The 19128-nt window shown below is 41.0% G+C and overlaps 1 protein-coding gene across 2 annotated transcripts in view; it reads left to right on the forward strand.

The window, feature by feature from the left end:
- The window catches only part of LIN28B (lin-28 homolog B), an 81321-nt gene extending 69891 nt beyond the window's left edge, over positions 1–11430 (forward strand). For both annotated transcript variants that reach the window (XM_066315190.1, XM_066315189.1), the window contains one exon: positions 8481–11430. In XM_066315190.1, the coding sequence (XP_066171287.1) occupies positions 8481–8853 (373 nt within the window). In that variant the 3' untranslated portion in view covers positions 8854–11430. The remainder of the gene's footprint in view (positions 1–8480) is intronic.
- The last annotated feature ends 7698 nt before the right edge of the window (positions 11431–19128 follow it).

Here is a 19128-nt window from a genome sequence, read left to right on the forward strand (position 1 = left end):
TTACACATATAAGGCTTAATCCTGTTGCAGCCTAAATCCTCTTTTCACGCTTTACTGTTGCTTCTGCATTTTAATGTAAAAAATTGCAAAATAATTTTTTTTTCTTTAAGATACTGAAAGCCTCTTAAAAACGTGTGGCAAAAAGTGCTTAGCCCAGCCATTTAGTAATAATATCAATATATGAAGCTAGTTCATTTTAGACATCTTAAGATGTGAGTTTAGAAAAGTGAATAAGGTGACTGCTTCCTCTCTCAGTCAGTGCAATCAGAATGATGCAGATTTTCCTTACCATTTAAGGGTGGCCACAGAGCATCTGAATTATTTAATTGTTCTTGTGGGTGTTGAATGTATGGACATACAGGTGCTATTTCAAGCAAAACCAAGCACCATGTTTGATGCCCTTTTGTTCCACATTTGAGATAGGAAGCCCTCCGTGTGATTCATGCAGTATGACTTTATCAGCACCATGAGCTCTGGAAAGAACCCCTATAGATTGTTGGATGGTCTCCTCATAGAGAGTGTGTCAGATACTAACCATCTCTTTGTTTCTGAATAATGAAATGAAAATGTGAGCTGCTAGTTAAATCCTGCAATCCTTAACACTTGTGAAACCTGTATTCATGCAGGTCATCATTTGGTGTATGTAATAGGAGAACACATTTCAAGGCTAGGATATAAGTCAGTCCATACTCTTGTAACTGGATATTTCTGAAACTTTGTGTGTGATACTGATTTATATGAGGGTACCTAAAGTCATACCACTCTGAACTGGTATTTGGGGAGGAAGAATAGGTTATGAACTTCCAGAGCAACCTTCTTCCTCCTCTTTCTCTACTGCTGCTTGCTTCAGTGCTCCAGCCTACTGCCAGGATGCCATTTGCTGTTTCCTGCTGTTGTGAGTTGGCGTCACTTGTATTTGCTGTATTTGTTGTATTTGCTGCTAATGTTAGTGATGAAATAAGGAACAAAATGGAAAAGGCAGTTTTTAACAACTGATTTCCAGTTACCTACTGCCTTTTATCTCATCTATGGATTAACTGATCAGTGGATGTGGAAACCCAGGAACCAGCTCTGCTGAGAGGCAGATAAGGTCAGGCATGCCTCTTAGCTCATGACCAGCACCTCACTGACCCAGAAAGAGCTGAGCCGGTTTTATGCAGCGTGCGTCCTTATCCACATGGCCAGGAGGCTCAAGCCACCACTGTGAAAGGCTTCTAGTGTTTCCGAGCTAGGCTTCTGTAAACAGGGGCACGGAGCAGGGCTTTCAGACACAGGCAGCCGGGCTCTGCTGAGCTCCGGCCACCCCCGCCCAGCCCGCAGCCCAGCCGGCTCTGGCACAGGCTGCAAATGTGGGTACACGCTGCAGCAGAGCCCAGGCAGCCTTTCCACCAGCATGGACTGTGGAAAACACTTGCTTTTTAAACAATTACTGCACACGGAGCTGTTCTTGTTGAAAAACTGGTTTCTTTTAATATTCCCACAGAAATTAAGGCTTAGAAGGGAAATTTGTGGTTGAGAGTGTTTGCGTGTGTGGTTTCATAGTGCAAAAAGATTAACAGTAGGAGACTTACTTGAAATCATGGTATAACATTTCATGTTTGAAATGTGTGATATATGACTGTTTAAAACATAACTTCCTTAAACCATCGCTGATTTTGTATCTGCTTTATCTGGATGGCTTAAAGCCATTAAAATATACGCATTCTTTCCGTGCTACATTGATACTGTAGGAGCAAAACCATCTTTCATATTATTTAGAAAAAAGACTTCACTTTGTAAATTGTTATTTCAGGACTTTTTAGCCCTTAATATAAAGAAAACCCTTTTGTTGTAATAAGTGGAAATACATCCAAATCATTCCTCCATGAGGATGCACTTCCTAAGAATTTTTGTGTGATCGTGTGAAAAATAATTTTCTTCCATGCCTGTAAAGGGAGCAGAGATAAGGTTTCATGGAAAGGAAGAATGGAAACGACGTCGTTGAAGTTATTTTTTTAAGATCTGCTGTCTCTGTAGTCCTTTCCATTTTTGTGTAGGAAAAGCTGCATTTTGTGCATTTTGCACCACCTTTCTGTTTCATTGTTGTTCTTGGTTGTAAAAAAAAAACCCCAAAAACCAAAACCAAACCCCATCACCTTCCAGTAAAATTGTATTAGCAGATTGTAAACAATTTTATTTCCTCATGAACTCAAGCTAAATTCTATCCTGACAGGCCTGATTTATCAGGCAAATGCCCCACGTTGTTTGTCAGCTTCTTTGTTGGGGGGAAGGGGGAGGGGAAAGCCGAGCAACAAAAGACCGTAACCTATTGATATTACTTCTGTGATACACTGGGGGAAATAGATTGATTTAGAACTAACCACAGAAAACTAGTCGATCTGATGAGTTTACAACAGAGCATTTTTATTTATTTATTTGTAACAAGAGTAAACATCATCAATATTCCGCCCTGTGTTATTGGAAGCCTCGCAGACAGTGTGGGTTTGTGTCAGCGTGCTGGGGCTATCTGTAAAATGAAAGAAGGCAAGCTTAAAAAAATGGAGGGACCTTGCTTTACTCACAAAATTGAAAGTCTTGGATCTCTGGTATATTATCATGAATTGTAGCATTCAAAGGACAAATAGATGGGTGAGCATTTTTATTGTATTTCATATTTTTTTTTTTTTCTTTAAGGGATTATATATTTTTGTTAATTATATTTCTGTTATGTATCTCAAAAAGCTAGTAAAGCACAGGAAATTTTCTAACTGAATTTTGCTGAAGAATGCCAGCCTGCAATTAACTTTCCCAGCATGTCGCCTCTGCACAGTGTTTTGCATGAACGAGGAGTTCAGGGTAGCAAATACTCACAAGACCAACACAAACCTAAATGTGGCACCAGTGTGCCATTTTCTGCATTGATAATATGCTGTTTTACAGCATTCTTGATTAAAAATACTTACAGTTTTAAAATTAAACTGATTTTTTCCCCCTGGATTGGTAAATGAGGGTGCTAGTGAGGTTTTCTGCCTCATCGTAAGCCTGCTTGATGGACAAGCCATAAATGCTCTGATGAAGATGGTAAATATTCCTTTCTCTGGTTTATTTAACAAGATAGTTTCTCTTGACCTTAATTATTATTTCAGTAGTATTTCAGCATTCACTACTTTGAAATCTAATAACCTTTTTTAGAGTGTTTTCAAAGTTACCTGTATTCTCTCCTGCATTTAGCTACAGCTTAAGAATTAAAGGTTGATAAGCAGAATGGTGTAAATCCCAGTAATGCACGTGTGAGCAGAAACATCCCATCCATTTCCCTGTCAGAGGGCATGAGCAGAGTGCACATTCCACTCATCTTCTGTGTGTCTTGTTAGCTCACCAAAATGCTTTGGGTTGAATGGAGCCTTAAAGACCATCCAGTTCCAACCTCCTCTGCCATGGGCAGAAGCACTTTCCACTAGACCACATTTCTCAACATTGCTTTTCAATCCAACATTGCTTTTCAAGCTGCCACAAAGACAGCTTGAAATTAGCAGATCCTTGATAGTCCAAAAGATCATTTCAGCCCTGCTGAGGTGTTAGAGGTCTTTCTCATTTGTCCCAGGTCATGCCTGAGCAAGCACACTCCAGCCCGAGCTTTTATAAGTGTCACATCCAGGTAGTGAGAAGCAACCCTTTGCAGTGTTTCATGGCTGTATTTTCAACACAAATCACTGAAGCCTTAAACTGAAAAATCTTAGTTATGTGTCTAAGACCCATTTTTCTCTTAAATCATGGATGGTTTAACTTCCCTTTACAGCCATTTACAAAATAGAATAGTTGAAATGATCTGCTGCCTGTTCCATTTGCCTTTCTTTAGGTATGTTGTGAAAGTAATGGCTAAAAAGGACCGCACATTTAGGCGGGATTTTAAATATTTCCTTTCTGTTTTAACTGCACAGTTGGATTCAGTGTATTGTAACAGCATCTCATGTGCACACGCTGCTAGAATTCCATACGGGTTTTTCAAGGCATTAACATTGCAAGATGGAGTATTGTTAGCCAAGAAATTTTTTTTTTTTCTGGGTGGTTTTTTTTTTTTGGTTGTCTGATAGCATTCAGAAAGGAAGAACAAAAGAGGAATTGGTATGGGGTATATCCTGGTGAATTATTTTAGTCTTCCTCTGACTGTACCCCCTTCCCTCCCCTTCCTATCCCTGTTAGATGTTAACCCCTTACTCCCTGCTCCCCCTCCCCCAAGTCAGTCACTATGGTAATTTTACTGTTTTTTTCCTCTCAACAGATAACAGTCTGGGGTTACACGTATTATTCTCTACTTGTCATATATATTGGATTATCATCTAAATTATATTATAAAACAGCTCAAAGAAGCAAGCAGTTGTGTCTGCTCTACCTAGTGCTGCTTAACCAATCTGAGTTGTTACTGTGGAAAACGTATTTGTAAGGCAAGGGTATTGTTGTTCTAAAAAGTTTAGGGCTGGGGTGTGCTTCCTGAGTAGGAGTATCTGATTGCTGGAACAAAGGAAAAAGGCTAAAGACTAGATGGTATTATTTGGTTGTGAAATTGAGCACTTCTAATCAATTTCAGTCATCAGCTTCTTGCAATTAGTACAGCATAGTATATGTTGGAATCTGTACACTTCTGCTTCTTCATGTTTCCTTTAATATGTGCACTTTCATGCAGTCACAAATCCGTAGTGAAGGAGAATTTAGGAGGTTTTCTTAACCTTGCTATATGCCCTCTTCTTTCTTCATTAGTAGGTATTAATGTTACAGGTTTTTTGAGAGTATTGAAATACAACGCTAGACAAGTTCCTCAAGCTGTTCTTCCATTAAGATGTTCATATTTTTTTATATAAAAAAATCACCCTGGTTCACCTTGCTGTCAGTGCTGTAGAGAAGAAAGGATTTCCCCTTAGGATAATTGCCATCTCTTTATGTTGTTGAGCCTGAAGCTAGCTAGCAAATCATGGGAGCCTACTGTGAGAAAGACAATCCTATTTTAACAAATCCTTCTTACTTTTTTTCTTTGTAAGTGCTGATTCTGTTATAATTGCACTTTTAAGGGCTTTTTGTGTTTTATTCATCTCATGATAGACTTTACATATAAACTTGTATTTAAGCTAACATACATTCATTCTGTCGCCCTTCAGAAGTGAAGGGATACTTGCTATGGTTGCACTAATCTGGAATTTCTGAGAGCAGTCAAATGAGAATTGGTCAGTTTTCATGGCAGGAGTCAGAATTAGTTGGTTTTCATGGCAGGAGTGAGCTTGTTGTGTGTTGTTCTGTATATGTAAGTAGGTAGAGATGTGAATGTGTAAGCTCCCATGTACACATGGTGCTGTCAGCTTTCATGATGTGGTAACATAAGTACAGGCAGCAGAGAGGAGCAAAGGGCTGAAGCACTCAGGATAAAAGTGTTAATGCCATACCTTAATGCCTGGGGATGATGCCATGCATCTTTTCTGAGCTCTGAGTTGGCTGACCACTTCCACTTTGGGATAAATCCCTTGGAAAGGGAAGGCGTTTCAGAGCAAGGTGTGATCTGTTCTCCTGGTGATAGACAAGAAATGAATAAATAGTTACAACATCGAATAAATATCACCCCCTTTTGTAAGTCCAGGCACACCCCTCCTGGTACATATATATTCTAGTGTGACACTTTATCCAGGTGCTTGAATTGATTTGTGATGAAAACATCCTCAAAAAGCCAGATCAGAGTTTAATCACAACTTCTTCTGACAGAGTTTTTCTTTTACAGTGACATTTCAGTGGCAATTTAAATAAATGCAAGGAATTACAATATTTTGCAAATAGGATGTATTGATTGTGTATATATGCAAAGGGTGACAGAGGCTGCTAGAGTGGAAGCAGCAGCCCTGACAGCAGGTTCTTTGCCGATTGGTGAGGTGAAACAGTGCACTGAATTGCATAGCACAGAGCATATACCATAGTGACTGATTAAATTGATTTGTCCATGGCTACTGCCTACCCTGCTACTGAGGCCCTTTACCCTGTTTTCAAACTTTGTCCTTTTTTTTTTTTTTTTTTTTTAACATTCTAAACAGATGTGATATTAAGGGAGAAAAGAAATGTGCTGACACAGTCACAGCCATAAAGTTCCATATTTTGAATTAAGCTAAAACCCACAAGTTCCAGAATGTCTGCACACTCCTGTGCTATACTGTGTTATAATGCATTTATCCCAGGAACAAGTACAATGCTAGAAAGTGATGACAAAGTAATAGTAAACATCATTCTCTAATATAACGTAAATTACAATGAGTACCACATCTGTGAATTCTTAGATGTATTTATTGAAATGGGAGAAAGCAAAAAACACTTGAAGATTTTTACTTGTTGCTGTTGTTTCATTTCTCTAATTGCAAGGCTTACTTCCTTAATACTTTTTTTCCAGAAGGTATTTAGAAAGTTTGTGGTGGGAACACAGCTGAACGCCAGTAAGGAAGACTGAATGCTGAACATACTGTCAAGTGGGGGTCACTAATTCGAAAATACCTGCAATGATTTGGCAAAAAGTAGTCTAAGGAATACTGTTCAATAACTTGAAAATTATTTTTTAACTATAAGAGAAAAAAGCTTGATGTTTTGGTCTTAGATCAGGATGTTTGGATTTTACAATGTACTTAGTATGTCATTTCCCTTCCTGTGCTAGGGAAATCAATACTGAGTGATAATGGGGCTGGTAGATGTTATTTTCTTTGTGATTCAAGGGAAGCTTTGTTAGACTGTGTGTCTCTTCATGGATTAGTCTGTAGTATATGCAGATAGAGTAGTGTAAGCATAGGCTTCAAATTCCACTGAAAAATCACATCAAACTTCAGTGCAGTGGTGACATCAAAATGGAACCAGTTCACCTAAAATATGTTACTGCAGTTGTTGTAGAAGTGCAGAGTTCATTGTACTGGGCTTGGTTTCTTCTTAACTCATTTTTAGGGAAGATAAAACAATAACTCACAATAATTTCTGAAAAAATAATGAAATTCTGTTCATTTTTTAACTTCTTTAAATTATTGGTCAGTCTGGTAAGATATGATGGCATGCAGCATGCCATGACCAACTTGTGCTATTTTTTCATTTCTCTGTGGAAATGAAGATATGGTTGGTATCTTGCTACTAGTGATAAAGAGATGTGAAGTGGGAGGTGCTAGGGATTGTTTCTCGGAGTGGAATTACAAAAGTTGATATTTGCAATATTTTTTAAAAATTACACAGGTTTCATCAATAGCATTTCTTTGCAAGGTAAAGCAAATTTAGTTTATGAGACTCCGGCTGTATATAAGCTTTGCATGGACTAAACTTCTTGATATTGTATGAACTTGTAGGGACTACTGAATGCTAGGTAAAATAATCAAACGGTGCTTTGTTACTTTCCAGGAATCTGAAAATGTAAAATACCTTTATGTGGGCTTGATCCAGAACACTTTGCAGTGTTTCATACATAGTTATAGTTACAGTCTATTTTTTAATCCTTAAGTTGACTCCACAGACCTAAGTATTTATAATGAAATATTTATTTTTTAATTAGTTGGTGGTTAAAGGAAAGAAAGGAAAAAAAAAATGGTTTAGCTCTTTCCAGTAACTTTAGATTATTATAAATGAAATGTCTATGCATTCAGTGTAGGTTTTATAAAACAAAGAAACAGAAGCCATACAAAAGCAGCCAAAATAGAAGACTCAGTGGTGCAATAAGGTCACCATGCCAAGGGCGTGTAATTATTTCTTTGTATCGTATGTTAGAATAATGTAATCCAATAACTGGTGTTCCCGGGGTGTGTTACAAAGGATTCAGTAAGAAATCGCTGGAGAGTTCTTCAGGACTCCCCCGGCTAACAAGCTAGTAGAAGAGGTTTAGTGGGTTTCAGGCATTTCTGAGAAGGGTGGGAGAAGCCGTGTCCGTGCGGCTGGAGGGGGCTCTCTGCACCCCTGGGCTCCCGGCAGCGCGTCCCATGGCAAGTGGCATCCCGGTCACAACCATGTGCCCCTGAGTTGGGAGTTTTGCGACGAAACAAACAAACACAGCTTCACGACTCTTCCCGGGGCTCTGCTAAGCTTGTTTTGAATCGAACCCCTAAATGCCATGACAGACCCTGCATCCGCGCTGTGAGGGTTCGGCCCGGGGCTGAGGCAGAGGAGCCGAAGTGCCGGGCCCTGGGACAGCGCCAGTCCTGGCTCGTGGTGCTGCACCGCGTCCCTCCTCGGGCTTGTGTTTCCCTGGCTGTAAGCGTCGCTTCCGTCGGGACGTGGCTGCGGGAGCGGCCGAGCCGGAGCATCCATCGCCGCTCGGCGCGGCGGGCGCTGGGACGGCGGGACCGGGGATGTTCTGGATGCCTGCGAGTGCCGGGCGAGCAGGGACACCGGGCGGGGATGGCTGGAGATCTGGTGCCCTCTAGTGGGGCCGGGCCCGGGCCCGCAGGAAACCTTCCCGTGGGACGCTGCATTGCATAACTCCATCTTCTGTCTCTGTTTGGTTTTAGATGCTACAACTGTGGTGGCCTGGACCACCACGCAAAAGAATGTAGTCTACCTCCGCAGCCAAAGAAGTGCCATTACTGTCAGAGCATCATGCACATGGTGGCTAACTGCCCCCATAAAACTGTCTCGCAGCAGCAGCCCACTAGTTCTCAGGGAAGACACGAAGCCGAACCACAGCCTTCCACATCTGCCTTCCTGAGAGAAGGGGGAGGAACGCACGGCTTCTCGTCTCCATCATACTCTCAGGAAGGCAGGGCGGAGATCTTGGAGCGCTCGGGCAGGTCACCACAGGAAGCTTCGTCGAGTAAGTTGTCTGCATCTCCTGAAGAACCGAACAGAAAGGGGCCTTCTGTTCAGAAAAGGAAAAAAACTTAATGCGTTTGTCATAATGTTCCGTTTTCTTTACCCTCTTGGGATGTCTACCTCATACAAGTACAGGGGAAATAATTCATTATCAGTAGCTAACCTGGAATTTTAACTACTGTTGAGGAACTGTGAATGTTTTTTTTTGTTTTGTTTTGGTTTTTTTTCCTTTGATAGACAAATCACTCCAACCAAAATACATTTGAGCAGGGTGCATTTCGTTTTACCTTCTGTGTGTATGTATGAGTGTGCATGCGTGTGTGTATGTGTACGTATCTATAAATATATATTTTTCCATCAGACCATTCTCCAAATCCCACCAGACATTACTGTGAAGCAAAAGTCACAGTACCCAATGTTCCTGAACTCATTCCTAGAACCCGTTTCCAAATGTGTTCAAAAAGCAAACACCAATTTTTTGAAATTTCACTCAGAAACAAACCAAACCTGATAAACCACACAAAGAACTGACATCAAGACTGTTACTTCTCTTATGAACCAAAGGATAGTTCCATATTTTAAAGCTGCCATAATGGTACTAAAGATACTAAGACATCCCCCGTCCCATCAATTTGAATTACTTCCTTTTTCATTTCCACAAAGTATCAAAACCCCTCCCCATGCCGGTGCAGGGCAGTTTCATGACTCAAGATGACTCTCATTGCCACCACCCTTTGTTGGTGAGGAGTTTAAAGCTCCAGAAAAGACAATGAATGTGTAATTTCTGTGATGGTTTCTTGAAACATTTTGTTAAATTAATATGATTGTAACTGTAATTTAGATGTCTGTTGTGTAGGGGAGAAAATGTGTAAGTTGTTACCAAACAGACCCTTTTGAGTGGTGTCAGGATGCCATCCTGGTTAGCCATTTGTATACTGTGAACATTTAGGGTACCTTGGTGGCAGTTGTAGCCGCAGCAGCAGCAGTTTCTCTTGGTCCCAAGTAGTGTCACTCAATTTGAAGGGTCTTCTCCCTTATTTCCTGTTGAAATACCGTGGAGAGAACTCCATAGGGATTTTTATTGTTGTTGTCTGAGTTTTAAACAAAACAAAATGCAAAGCTAATGAGATCCTGGCCTAAATAGCTTCTTAAGACTAAAGGTTGATGGGTATTTGGGGTTGCTCAGCCAGCCTCCCTAGATGATGATACAGCATGGGGTGCAGACCAGCCTGAGTGAAGGGACCTGCAAATTTGCTAGAAGCCCCAGGCATCATCTACTTCTTGTGAACTGGGGGCTGCAGCTGGCCAGCCTTGGTCCAGAGTGCCCTAGGACCACACACTTCTGTGTGAAAGAGGAGAAAGATTGGTGGCCTCAGAGTGAGACTCCCTGGGCTGCAGGCCTTGCTCGGGGTTAATAGAGTTGGAGCCTATCAAAACTTCAAGTCACTTTCCATTTGTAACTTTTGAATTACCAAGTCATACGTAAGATAACGTACTCTGACAAATCCCATTGTGGATGTAAGTTAATTAGAGAAACCTGTATAATCCTTAACATTGGCAATAAACACAGGCTGTTAAAGCTTGAAAGTGTCGGGTAGGTTTAAGCTCGGATAATCAAACTAAAGAAATAGCCTGCATGAAAGGCTGCAGCGAGCCAAAGTCCTACTGTGGTAACTCCTCTGCTGCCGATGGTTACAACAGGTATGCAGCTGGCTCCCTGCGTGGCCTTCCCCTTCCCACTTGTCCTGCCAGATGAGACTTTTACTGGTGCTGCTGCTGCTGCTTCAGTGAACAGGTAGTCGTCAAACTCCTCAGTGAAGGGCACAATTTCGAGAGAATTATTTTCTGTGAATTCCTTGCCAGTGTTTGCAAGAATCTCAAGGTTTGTACTGAAGTTCTCAGTGTGCTAATGCAAAGCTTACCTTTGACGATATTGAATGTGATGTATCTATAGAGAACGTCCTTGCCTTATGTAAGGATAGTAAACTTATTTAAATTATGTAGACAAATCAAAGTGGCGTTGCTTAACCTTCTAGTCAGTGTAAAAACCAGGTTAAGCAGCAAAGATGCAAAACTTAGGTCACTTTGAAAATTTAAACCAAAGTTCCTTATAGAAATGGGCAACTGTGGATTTGAAAACTGGTCATTCCCTGTTATACGTAAGAAGTTCAGAGCTGAGATAAGGAAATGTTTTCAACACGTGGATTTTTATTGGTGCTGTTTGAAATCACTGTGTGCACCAAAGTCAGACTGAACTGCTAAGAGCACATACCAAACCCTATCTTATTGTTGAAAGCTTAAGGTTTTATTTTTATATATTAGAATGTTATCACTGTTACAAAACATACTCAGGACAAAGAACTTTGCTCAGGGAATAAACCATGTAATGTTTTTTTTCTTTACAGAATAGTCTACAGACCTGCTTACTCAGAACAAACCAAATAGTCTTAGACCTTTTTATCTCCATATAAGTATTATGTACTGATATTAGTAACTACCTCTGAGTTGACGTAGACCTACGTTTCTGATAATCAGATCTCAGCGTTTTGTATTATAAGTTCCTGTGAAATGATGAAGTGGTATTCTGTACTGGTTGTTTATGTGAGCATTTGTGTCTTTACATTCACAGGGTCTGAGTTTTCAGAGATGCTGGGCGACCACAGCTCCCACTGACTTGCAGTCGGAGTTACTGGTGCTTAGCTTTTCTAGGAGGGGAGGGATGGGGGATGGGGGTTGAGGGAGAAGAATAAAAACACAAAAGCTTCAAGCCCACTTTGTTTACATAGGTGACAATAAAATTATTATTCTGTTTACAGCAAAAGGCTACCTCATATCTACTGCATGAACACACCTTTGTGCTGCTGTGGCCTTAAAGGTGGCTGTTGATCTATGGTACATACTTTTTATCTGTACTAAATATGTAACTGATAGTTCACCACTGCAGACATTATGGTAAATACTTGTTTAAAATGAATGATTCATTTGAAATTATGTGACCTTTCCAAAGATTTCTTTGAAAGTTTTTATTTTTCTGTCCAAAGGATTATGGGCACTGTTCACAAGAATAAATACAGCTCCAGAAGAGACAAAAATGTACATGCCTAAGTTAAATATATAGCAGCATAAGCCTGCAGCAGGGGATTACTTAGCACTGGGCTGCAGTGGGGAAAAAATCTAGTTATACTCCTTCAATTGGCTGCTCCAAATAAGCAGAGAACCTTTTAAAGGAGGAGACAGAGATTGAGTTTGGGATTCTTCCTTCATGTCTAAGGACAAAATTAACATTCGGCAGCATTCGCTCAGGCTAGATTTCCCCCTATTCACCAGCCTGTCCTTGCCGGAGTGCTCCACAATAAAACTCATTTGAGTAGAAATAGTTCAAATATCTCCTCAGACAGATGTATTTTTCTCCTAACAATAGTGGAGATAAGGTTAAACCTGAAGCAAGAATCTCTCTCCCTCCCCTTCCCCTACCCCCGAATACTCAATGTGATTTAATTGTAAGGGACGTTGTGAGATACTTTTTTACTCTTCCGCAAGGAGAGGTCACAATATTTAATTACACGCTACAAAAGATAGGCCATGAGGAAGACTTGCATTTGGAGGAAGAGCCAAGTAACTTTTTGCTGCAGTTAATGGTAGATCTGGCATTGTAATACCATTTGCAAAATTTTGCCTTTAGCCAGCTGTCAGGGAGTGCCAAACACCACATTTGGATCCTACCTCTTCTCGTCGCAGGCCACCTTTTTCAGCCATTTTATTCTGCACCAGTGTTATCCTGGAGTTCCTGCTTGGTTCCTGCTAACTTAGTTTTGTTAATAGAACCCCATTAAAAAAAAGTGCTTATAGATCTTGTACCATTCTTTGTAAGAAGAATTATAAAAGAACATGGGAAATTGCATTGAGTCTTAAATTTAATTTAATTAATTTATCTGTAAGAAATGTTTATCATAAAAAATATATATGTATTCCCCTGTGCTAGATATAAAAGTAATTGGGAAGATATGTACATGTGCAGATGCACTGATTTTAATTTCCTAGAAATCTTAATGAGATTTGAGTATTGTTTTAGAAACAAGCAGAGCCTTGTTAAATGCATCGATCTTATTTTGGTTAGTTTATCAACAGCCTCTTTAAGATCCAGTGGTTGTGTTACCCCTGTTACAACTGTTGACTGATAACAAGAGGTTGATCTATGAACACATGCTGGGTTTTTTGTTTGTTTGTTTGGGGTTTTTTTGGTATAAACCAGAGTTGTGTATCAGCAGCTGTGGCAGTATTTTTCTGAGAATGTTGAACAGTAGCAAGGTATTTGCTACCATTGTCATTGAACCAAATGTATGAACATCTTTACAAAGGACAATGGTTTTGACTACCTCTTGGATTACTAAGTTGAGCAACAACTGTCTGACAAACATCACCAGACTGGCTTTAACTAGTATGTGTTGCTTGTGATAATAATAACAATAACCATACTAGAGACCAAAGTGAACACTGATTTCTATATGTCTTTAATACTGTGTCTTATCTAGTGTTTTTAAATTATCTTCGTAGTATAGATTACCTCATTGTCCATTTTGACTTGTATGTTGTTTACAAGGTGAAATAAAAGAAAAATCACTTGAATTTTGTGTTGTAAGAAAAAAGCCTTGGGTTGAAGTTTTGAAGGTCATTTCACCTGTTTACTGTCTTGAGGGACTAAAGCACTGATTGCCTTTCTACATATCGTGTATTTTATATTCTCATTTCATGCCTAATGTCTTTTTTTTCCTGTCAGTCATGGATATTGTGAGGTTTAAAAGAATTACTTGATTAAAAATAAAACATATAACATTGGCATTTAAAGTGAGCCTTTGAGATTTGCTTTATTTGCTTGGTAAAAACACACTGCATATCACTGGGGAGTTTTCTTTTGCACCTATGTTCACTTAGTTTTGGGATATTACCTTCAGGAAAAAAAAATTGTTATATAAGCCATTGCTGGGAGGAGGGAGAAATAAATGGTTAATTCATACCTGAATCATACTTCCAGTGCTGCAGAAATTGTACCCCAAAACCTATTCAGCTATTGAAATTAAACTACAGGATTATAGCTTTTGGTAGTTACTTGCTGTGAGAATACGCTGGACATTAAAGCTATCAGACATTTAGACATTCAGGTTATTCTCTGGGCTGAAAAGCTTTTGGTATTTAAGCCTCATCCCATCTTTATTACTTCTTCCATAATCTGTAAGCTGGTATATATCTATTCCATGCTAATTTAAACCAAATTGAAGAGGGATTTCTTTTTAGAAAGAAAAGTGCTGTCATTTTTCATTACCTGGAAACTCCTTCTCTAAATTGCATAAAGTGTTGTTAGTGACTTGGATAGCATTAGCTCATCATTCTGTATTAAAAAATTTGAGGACTTGTATATGCCAGCTCCAGTGCCTTTGTTTTAACACAGGGCTCTGCATGCAGGTGATAAATAGCAAAATTTAACAACCTCTGCTAATACAGAGGCAGATTTTTTTTTTTCTATTTGTACAAACACCTGCACAAAAAGGTGACTATCTACTACTCTTAAAAAAAAAAAAAACAAAACCCTTCAGTTTACTTCCCCTCACCTCACCCCTCTAATGCATGTCCTCAAAAAAGAGTGAGCTATGAAGATGTGTCCTAATCACATGGCCAGCCACATCCAATCATGTCCCCATGTTCCCATGTCACTGGGAACAAATGAAATGGAGAAACCTCCTCTCCAGCAGTGTCTAATGCTGACTGAAACCAAAGCACCTGGAGGAACAGCAGCACCTAATTCTTCCCACCTCATCTCCCAAATAAACAGCCCTTCTTCCCAGAGCCACTAAAAGTCAGCATTTTTATCCTTTCAGCAGCTGTCCCACAACAGTTTTCTTCGTGTTACATACAGGAAGCTTTGTTTTGTGCATTAGGCAAAGGCAGATCAGCAGCAGCAGCTAAATCCACTGCTGCAAGCCAAGGTTCCCCTTCCTAACCTTGCAGAGAAGTGGTCACTGCCACACAGCATCAACAACATTGCTCTGTGCCAACAAGAAGAAATCTTTGGGTTGAAACTTCTTAATTAGTCAGTAGAGTAACATCAAAATCACAGAAGCCTTTTGAAATAACAATAAAAGTAGCATGTTTATTTTCTTCACTGTTCCGTGAGTCTTGGGACACATGCTTCCAAGCTGTCTCCAGCCTTTCTGTAACCCTAAGTGCCAAGACAAATGTAGCCATTTTTGAAAGAACTGCATTTTTCTTGCTATCTGTTGGGAGCAAGAGCTGTTTACACGAGCCATTCATTTCAAAACGACTCATAATTTATGATAGGTATGCTGAGTCTTTCTCCTTCCCTCAACACCAGTTGACTTTTCCCCAATAACAAAAATAGCCCAGATGCAAGTAATTTCACATACTTCCAAGTTGTTTACATAATTAGCCCTCCCACTTCCTATATATTTGCACAGAAAGACACTGTGTGGTGGACAGGAGGGAATTCATTTTGTGGATGTCCTCTTCCTGGTATTAGTATAATTTAGGTGATGTCCCGATTGATTAATGTAAACACCATTTTGGCAAAGCGCTCTGCTGTTTCCAGTGTTGTCTGCAATGCTGTTGACCTCCAGGGTGAGCAGTCCCCTCAAGAGCATGCTACTCTGCACCAGTTACTATTTTTTGCAGTCATTGGCCACTGCATGATTGCAGAGCAGCTGCCATTGAGCCCTGGGCACCTTTTGAGTCTGCTGATGCTCAGTTAACATGCAGCTGGTCGATTTTTTGTTTGCTGGCTGTTCAATATTTGGCCCCAGGAGCTGCTGTGCAGCTCTTAGCCTAGATAGTCAGGGCTGGAGCAGCCAAACAGTTCATACACCAACAAAGATGGGCTGGTGGTGTTTCTAATGCTGGGCCACCGAGGAGAAGGCGAACTAGGCAGAAAGAATGACAAGCACTGAGCTCCATCCAGGTAACCATCCAGGTTTAGATGCTTGCAATCCATTTACTTCCAAATAATCCAGGATTCCAGGCCAGCAAGTACCAGTTGTTTATCCAGTTTGACCTGCTAGACTGCACAGACTATTAAATTCAGGGCAGTTACTATAGCATTGAATTTTAGCACTTGACTTTAACTGGAGCCATGTTTGCTTGGGTGCTTTAAGCATATTTTCTAGCTGGGCTTCAGATCAGGCCTGAATGCTTTTAAGGAAAAAAAAAAAAAAAAAAAAGAGATGCTCTGCTCCATGACAGCTTTTTTTAATCACCTGCTGTAACAAGTAGTGCTTCATTTCCAGTTCCACTGGCTTCAACTTCCAGCTCTTTGTCCACTGTAGTAAAAAGTCCTATGTACACCAATAAGGAAATTCAATCATCTTTTTTTAGCTTTTAAAATTATAAGCAAGACCCAGTATATATATATATATTTTTGTTTTTTTTTTTTAATGTGGAGTTGCCTCCTCCTTTATCATGATTTTGAGAAACCTGCTACTTGCCTCATTCAGAATCCTTTAACTTCAATGCTGGGATAGCATATCAGCTCTGGCTTTAAAATCAGCCTCGTTGAGCTGCCAGTTTTGGTCTTCAGTCCTAGAAAACTGGTTCTTTTGTCTTCTTTCCCTTTTAGAAATGTGCTGGATTATCATGTGCTGGGTTCTTTAAAGCAATTAGCTAAAAATGCCCCACCAAAACCAAATCAAACAAAATAATAATCAAAAAAACCTGAAGAACCAAACTTCAGTTGGAGCATCCAAAATATTTGAGGCAATCAGACATCTTGGGAAATACTGGCTGAAAGTTACTAGAATAACAAATTAAATTTGGAAGTATTTTGGGAGTTGCCTATGAAAGAAAGCAGCAATGCCGTTTCTCCCCCAAGGCAGCACAGAGAGGGTGGGGGCTTGAAGCGCAGCAAGTCCCTTTCCATTCAGCCCCCATTTCTTTCATCTCTCCTTGACCTACACTGACAGCTGTGACAAAAAGTCACAGTCAAGCCTGCTGAACCGTAACTTCTCTGGAGTTTCAAGCCTGAGAGTTTCTGAAAAGCAGCTGTCTTGCACAAAGCTGTGCAGAGAGGAGCAGAGGCTGCCCCCACAGAGACCCTCTGCTCGGCTGCTGCAATGTGGGAGGGTGAAGGGGACAGGCACAAGCACCATGCCAGCAGTCCCTGAGCCCTAGGATCTGTTTGTCTGTCAGCAAAAGCCAAGGGGAATTAAAGCAAAAGAATTGCAGGAACAGACATATGGTTTCAGCACCAGGTGATTAAAAAAAAAAAATAGAAAAGAAAGGGAAAAAAAGAGGGCAAGGTTTGCTAGCCCCTCTGACCAAAGAATCTGGAAAAAATAGGATTAGTAGCAGCTCCTGGAGTTTGGGGACAGCCTATTAGGGGGCTTCAAAGAGCACCGATAGGCTCAGGTGCCCTTCCATCTGTTTCAGTAATGCTCCATTTTCAGATCAGGGATTGGGGTTGTTTCTCCTGATGGCTCATGAAGAAGTGATGGCCCTGAATTGACCTGAATACTAAAAGCTACAGCCTTGTTTCCCTGCCTGTATTGGGATTGCTGGTGAGGTTTGAGGGTGTGGGGAGCAGGGGATGGTTACAGGGAATGGTTACATGTCTTTTGTGAGGAGCTGCTGTAAGCTTTCCCCATGTCTGACAGAGCCAATGCCAGCCAGCTCCAAGGCAGACCAGCTGCTGGCCAGGGCTGAGCCCAGCAGTGATGGCAGTACCTCTGGGATACCAGGTTTAAGAACGGGAAGAATCATCTTCACAACTGCAGTTAGAGAAAGGAGTGAGAATATGAAAGAGAAAGAGCTCTGCAGACACCAGGGTAAGTGTAGAATTCTGGAGGGGGAGGTTCTCCCCGTCTGGAGTTGAGATTCTCCTGCAGCCTTTGGTGAAGACCATGGTGAAGCAGCTGTGCCTCCAGCCCGTGGAAGTCCATGGGGGAGCAGGTGGATGCCCAGAGGAGGCTGTGACCCCATGAGAAGCCCACACTGGAGCAGGTGTGCTGGCAGGACTTGTGGCCCCATAGAGGACCCACACTGGACTACGGTTTCTGAAGGTCTGCACCCCGTGGAAGGGACCCACACTGGAGCAGTTCATGAACAACTGCAGCCCATGGGACAAACTCACTTCACTGGACAAGTTTATGAAGGACTGTCTTTCATTAGAGAGACACCACTCTGGAATAGGGGAAGAGTATGAGGAGTTCTCCCCCTGAGGAGAACAGAGGAGCAGAGACAACCTGTGATGAACCTACCACAATTCACAATGCCTGTTTCCCTGTTCCCCTGCACTGCTGGCAGAAAAGAGATACTAGTTTGGGGAATAAAACTAAACCCAGAATAAACTGGGGGAGAAGAACTGGGGAAGTTGTTTTTAGATTTTATTTCTCATTACCCTACTTTGATCTGGTTGGTAATAAATCATGCTCATTTCCCCAAGTCAAGTCTGTTTTGCCCATGACAGTGACAGGAGATTGATCTCTCCTGTACTTATATCGACCTGCAAGTCTTTCCTTACATTTTCTCTCCCCTGTCCAGCTGAAGAGAGAGTAATAGAGCAGTTTTGGTGGGCATCAGCTGGTTCAACACACCACACTGCCCAAAGTCAAGAGAGGCTGAGAGTATTCCGCCTTGAGCCAGTACTACTGAGAAGCAGCTGCTTCTACAGAGCATCACTCCTCTTCCTCATGAAGGCCATGAACCACAAAGAAGAAGGTAAAAACTTTTTCCTAGACACCTCATATATCTTCCGAGAAACAGCAATAGAGGGGCTGAAGTTCCAGCTGTTTGACCAGACAGGATCATCTCTACAGGCAGTGGTGTAAAACCTCCTGTATTTTGTCTGCTCATGATTTCCTGCTCTTCAAAGCTTGACAAAGTGGCAAATGTAGGCCTAGGGCTCTTCACAGTTTTTCTGCAAGATGAACATTTTCAGAGCACCCGGTAGGTTTTTGGGATTGGGAATGATAATATCCTTATCTATCTATCTGAGGTTTAAAACAGGTATTTTCCCCTACAAACAAGAAATTCTTCAAATCAACAGCACTGACAGTGTTTTCCACAGCAGGAATTAGGACCGATTTCCAGGTGAACTTTTTCAGTGCAAACAGCCCACCTGCCTCTTTTTACATGGATTTGAAGCACTACAGCGAGACACAGACAGAAGTGGAGCAGGGAAGGTAATGGAAGAAAACACACCAATCAGCCCAGATCTTGAGCCCCTAAGCAGCACGAGGTATTTGTTAGCTTGCAGCTAAGAACTACAAGCAGTTACCAGAAAAACCTCGTCACCCTCATGAGTCACACAGGGACATGCTATACCCACTCCAAATCAAAACAAAATCA

The sequence above is a fragment of the Sylvia atricapilla genome, chromosome 3 (genome assembly GCF_009819655.1).
Source record: "Sylvia atricapilla isolate bSylAtr1 chromosome 3, bSylAtr1.pri, whole genome shotgun sequence".
NCBI classification, from domain to species: domain Eukaryota; kingdom Metazoa; phylum Chordata; class Aves; order Passeriformes; family Sylviidae; genus Sylvia; species Sylvia atricapilla.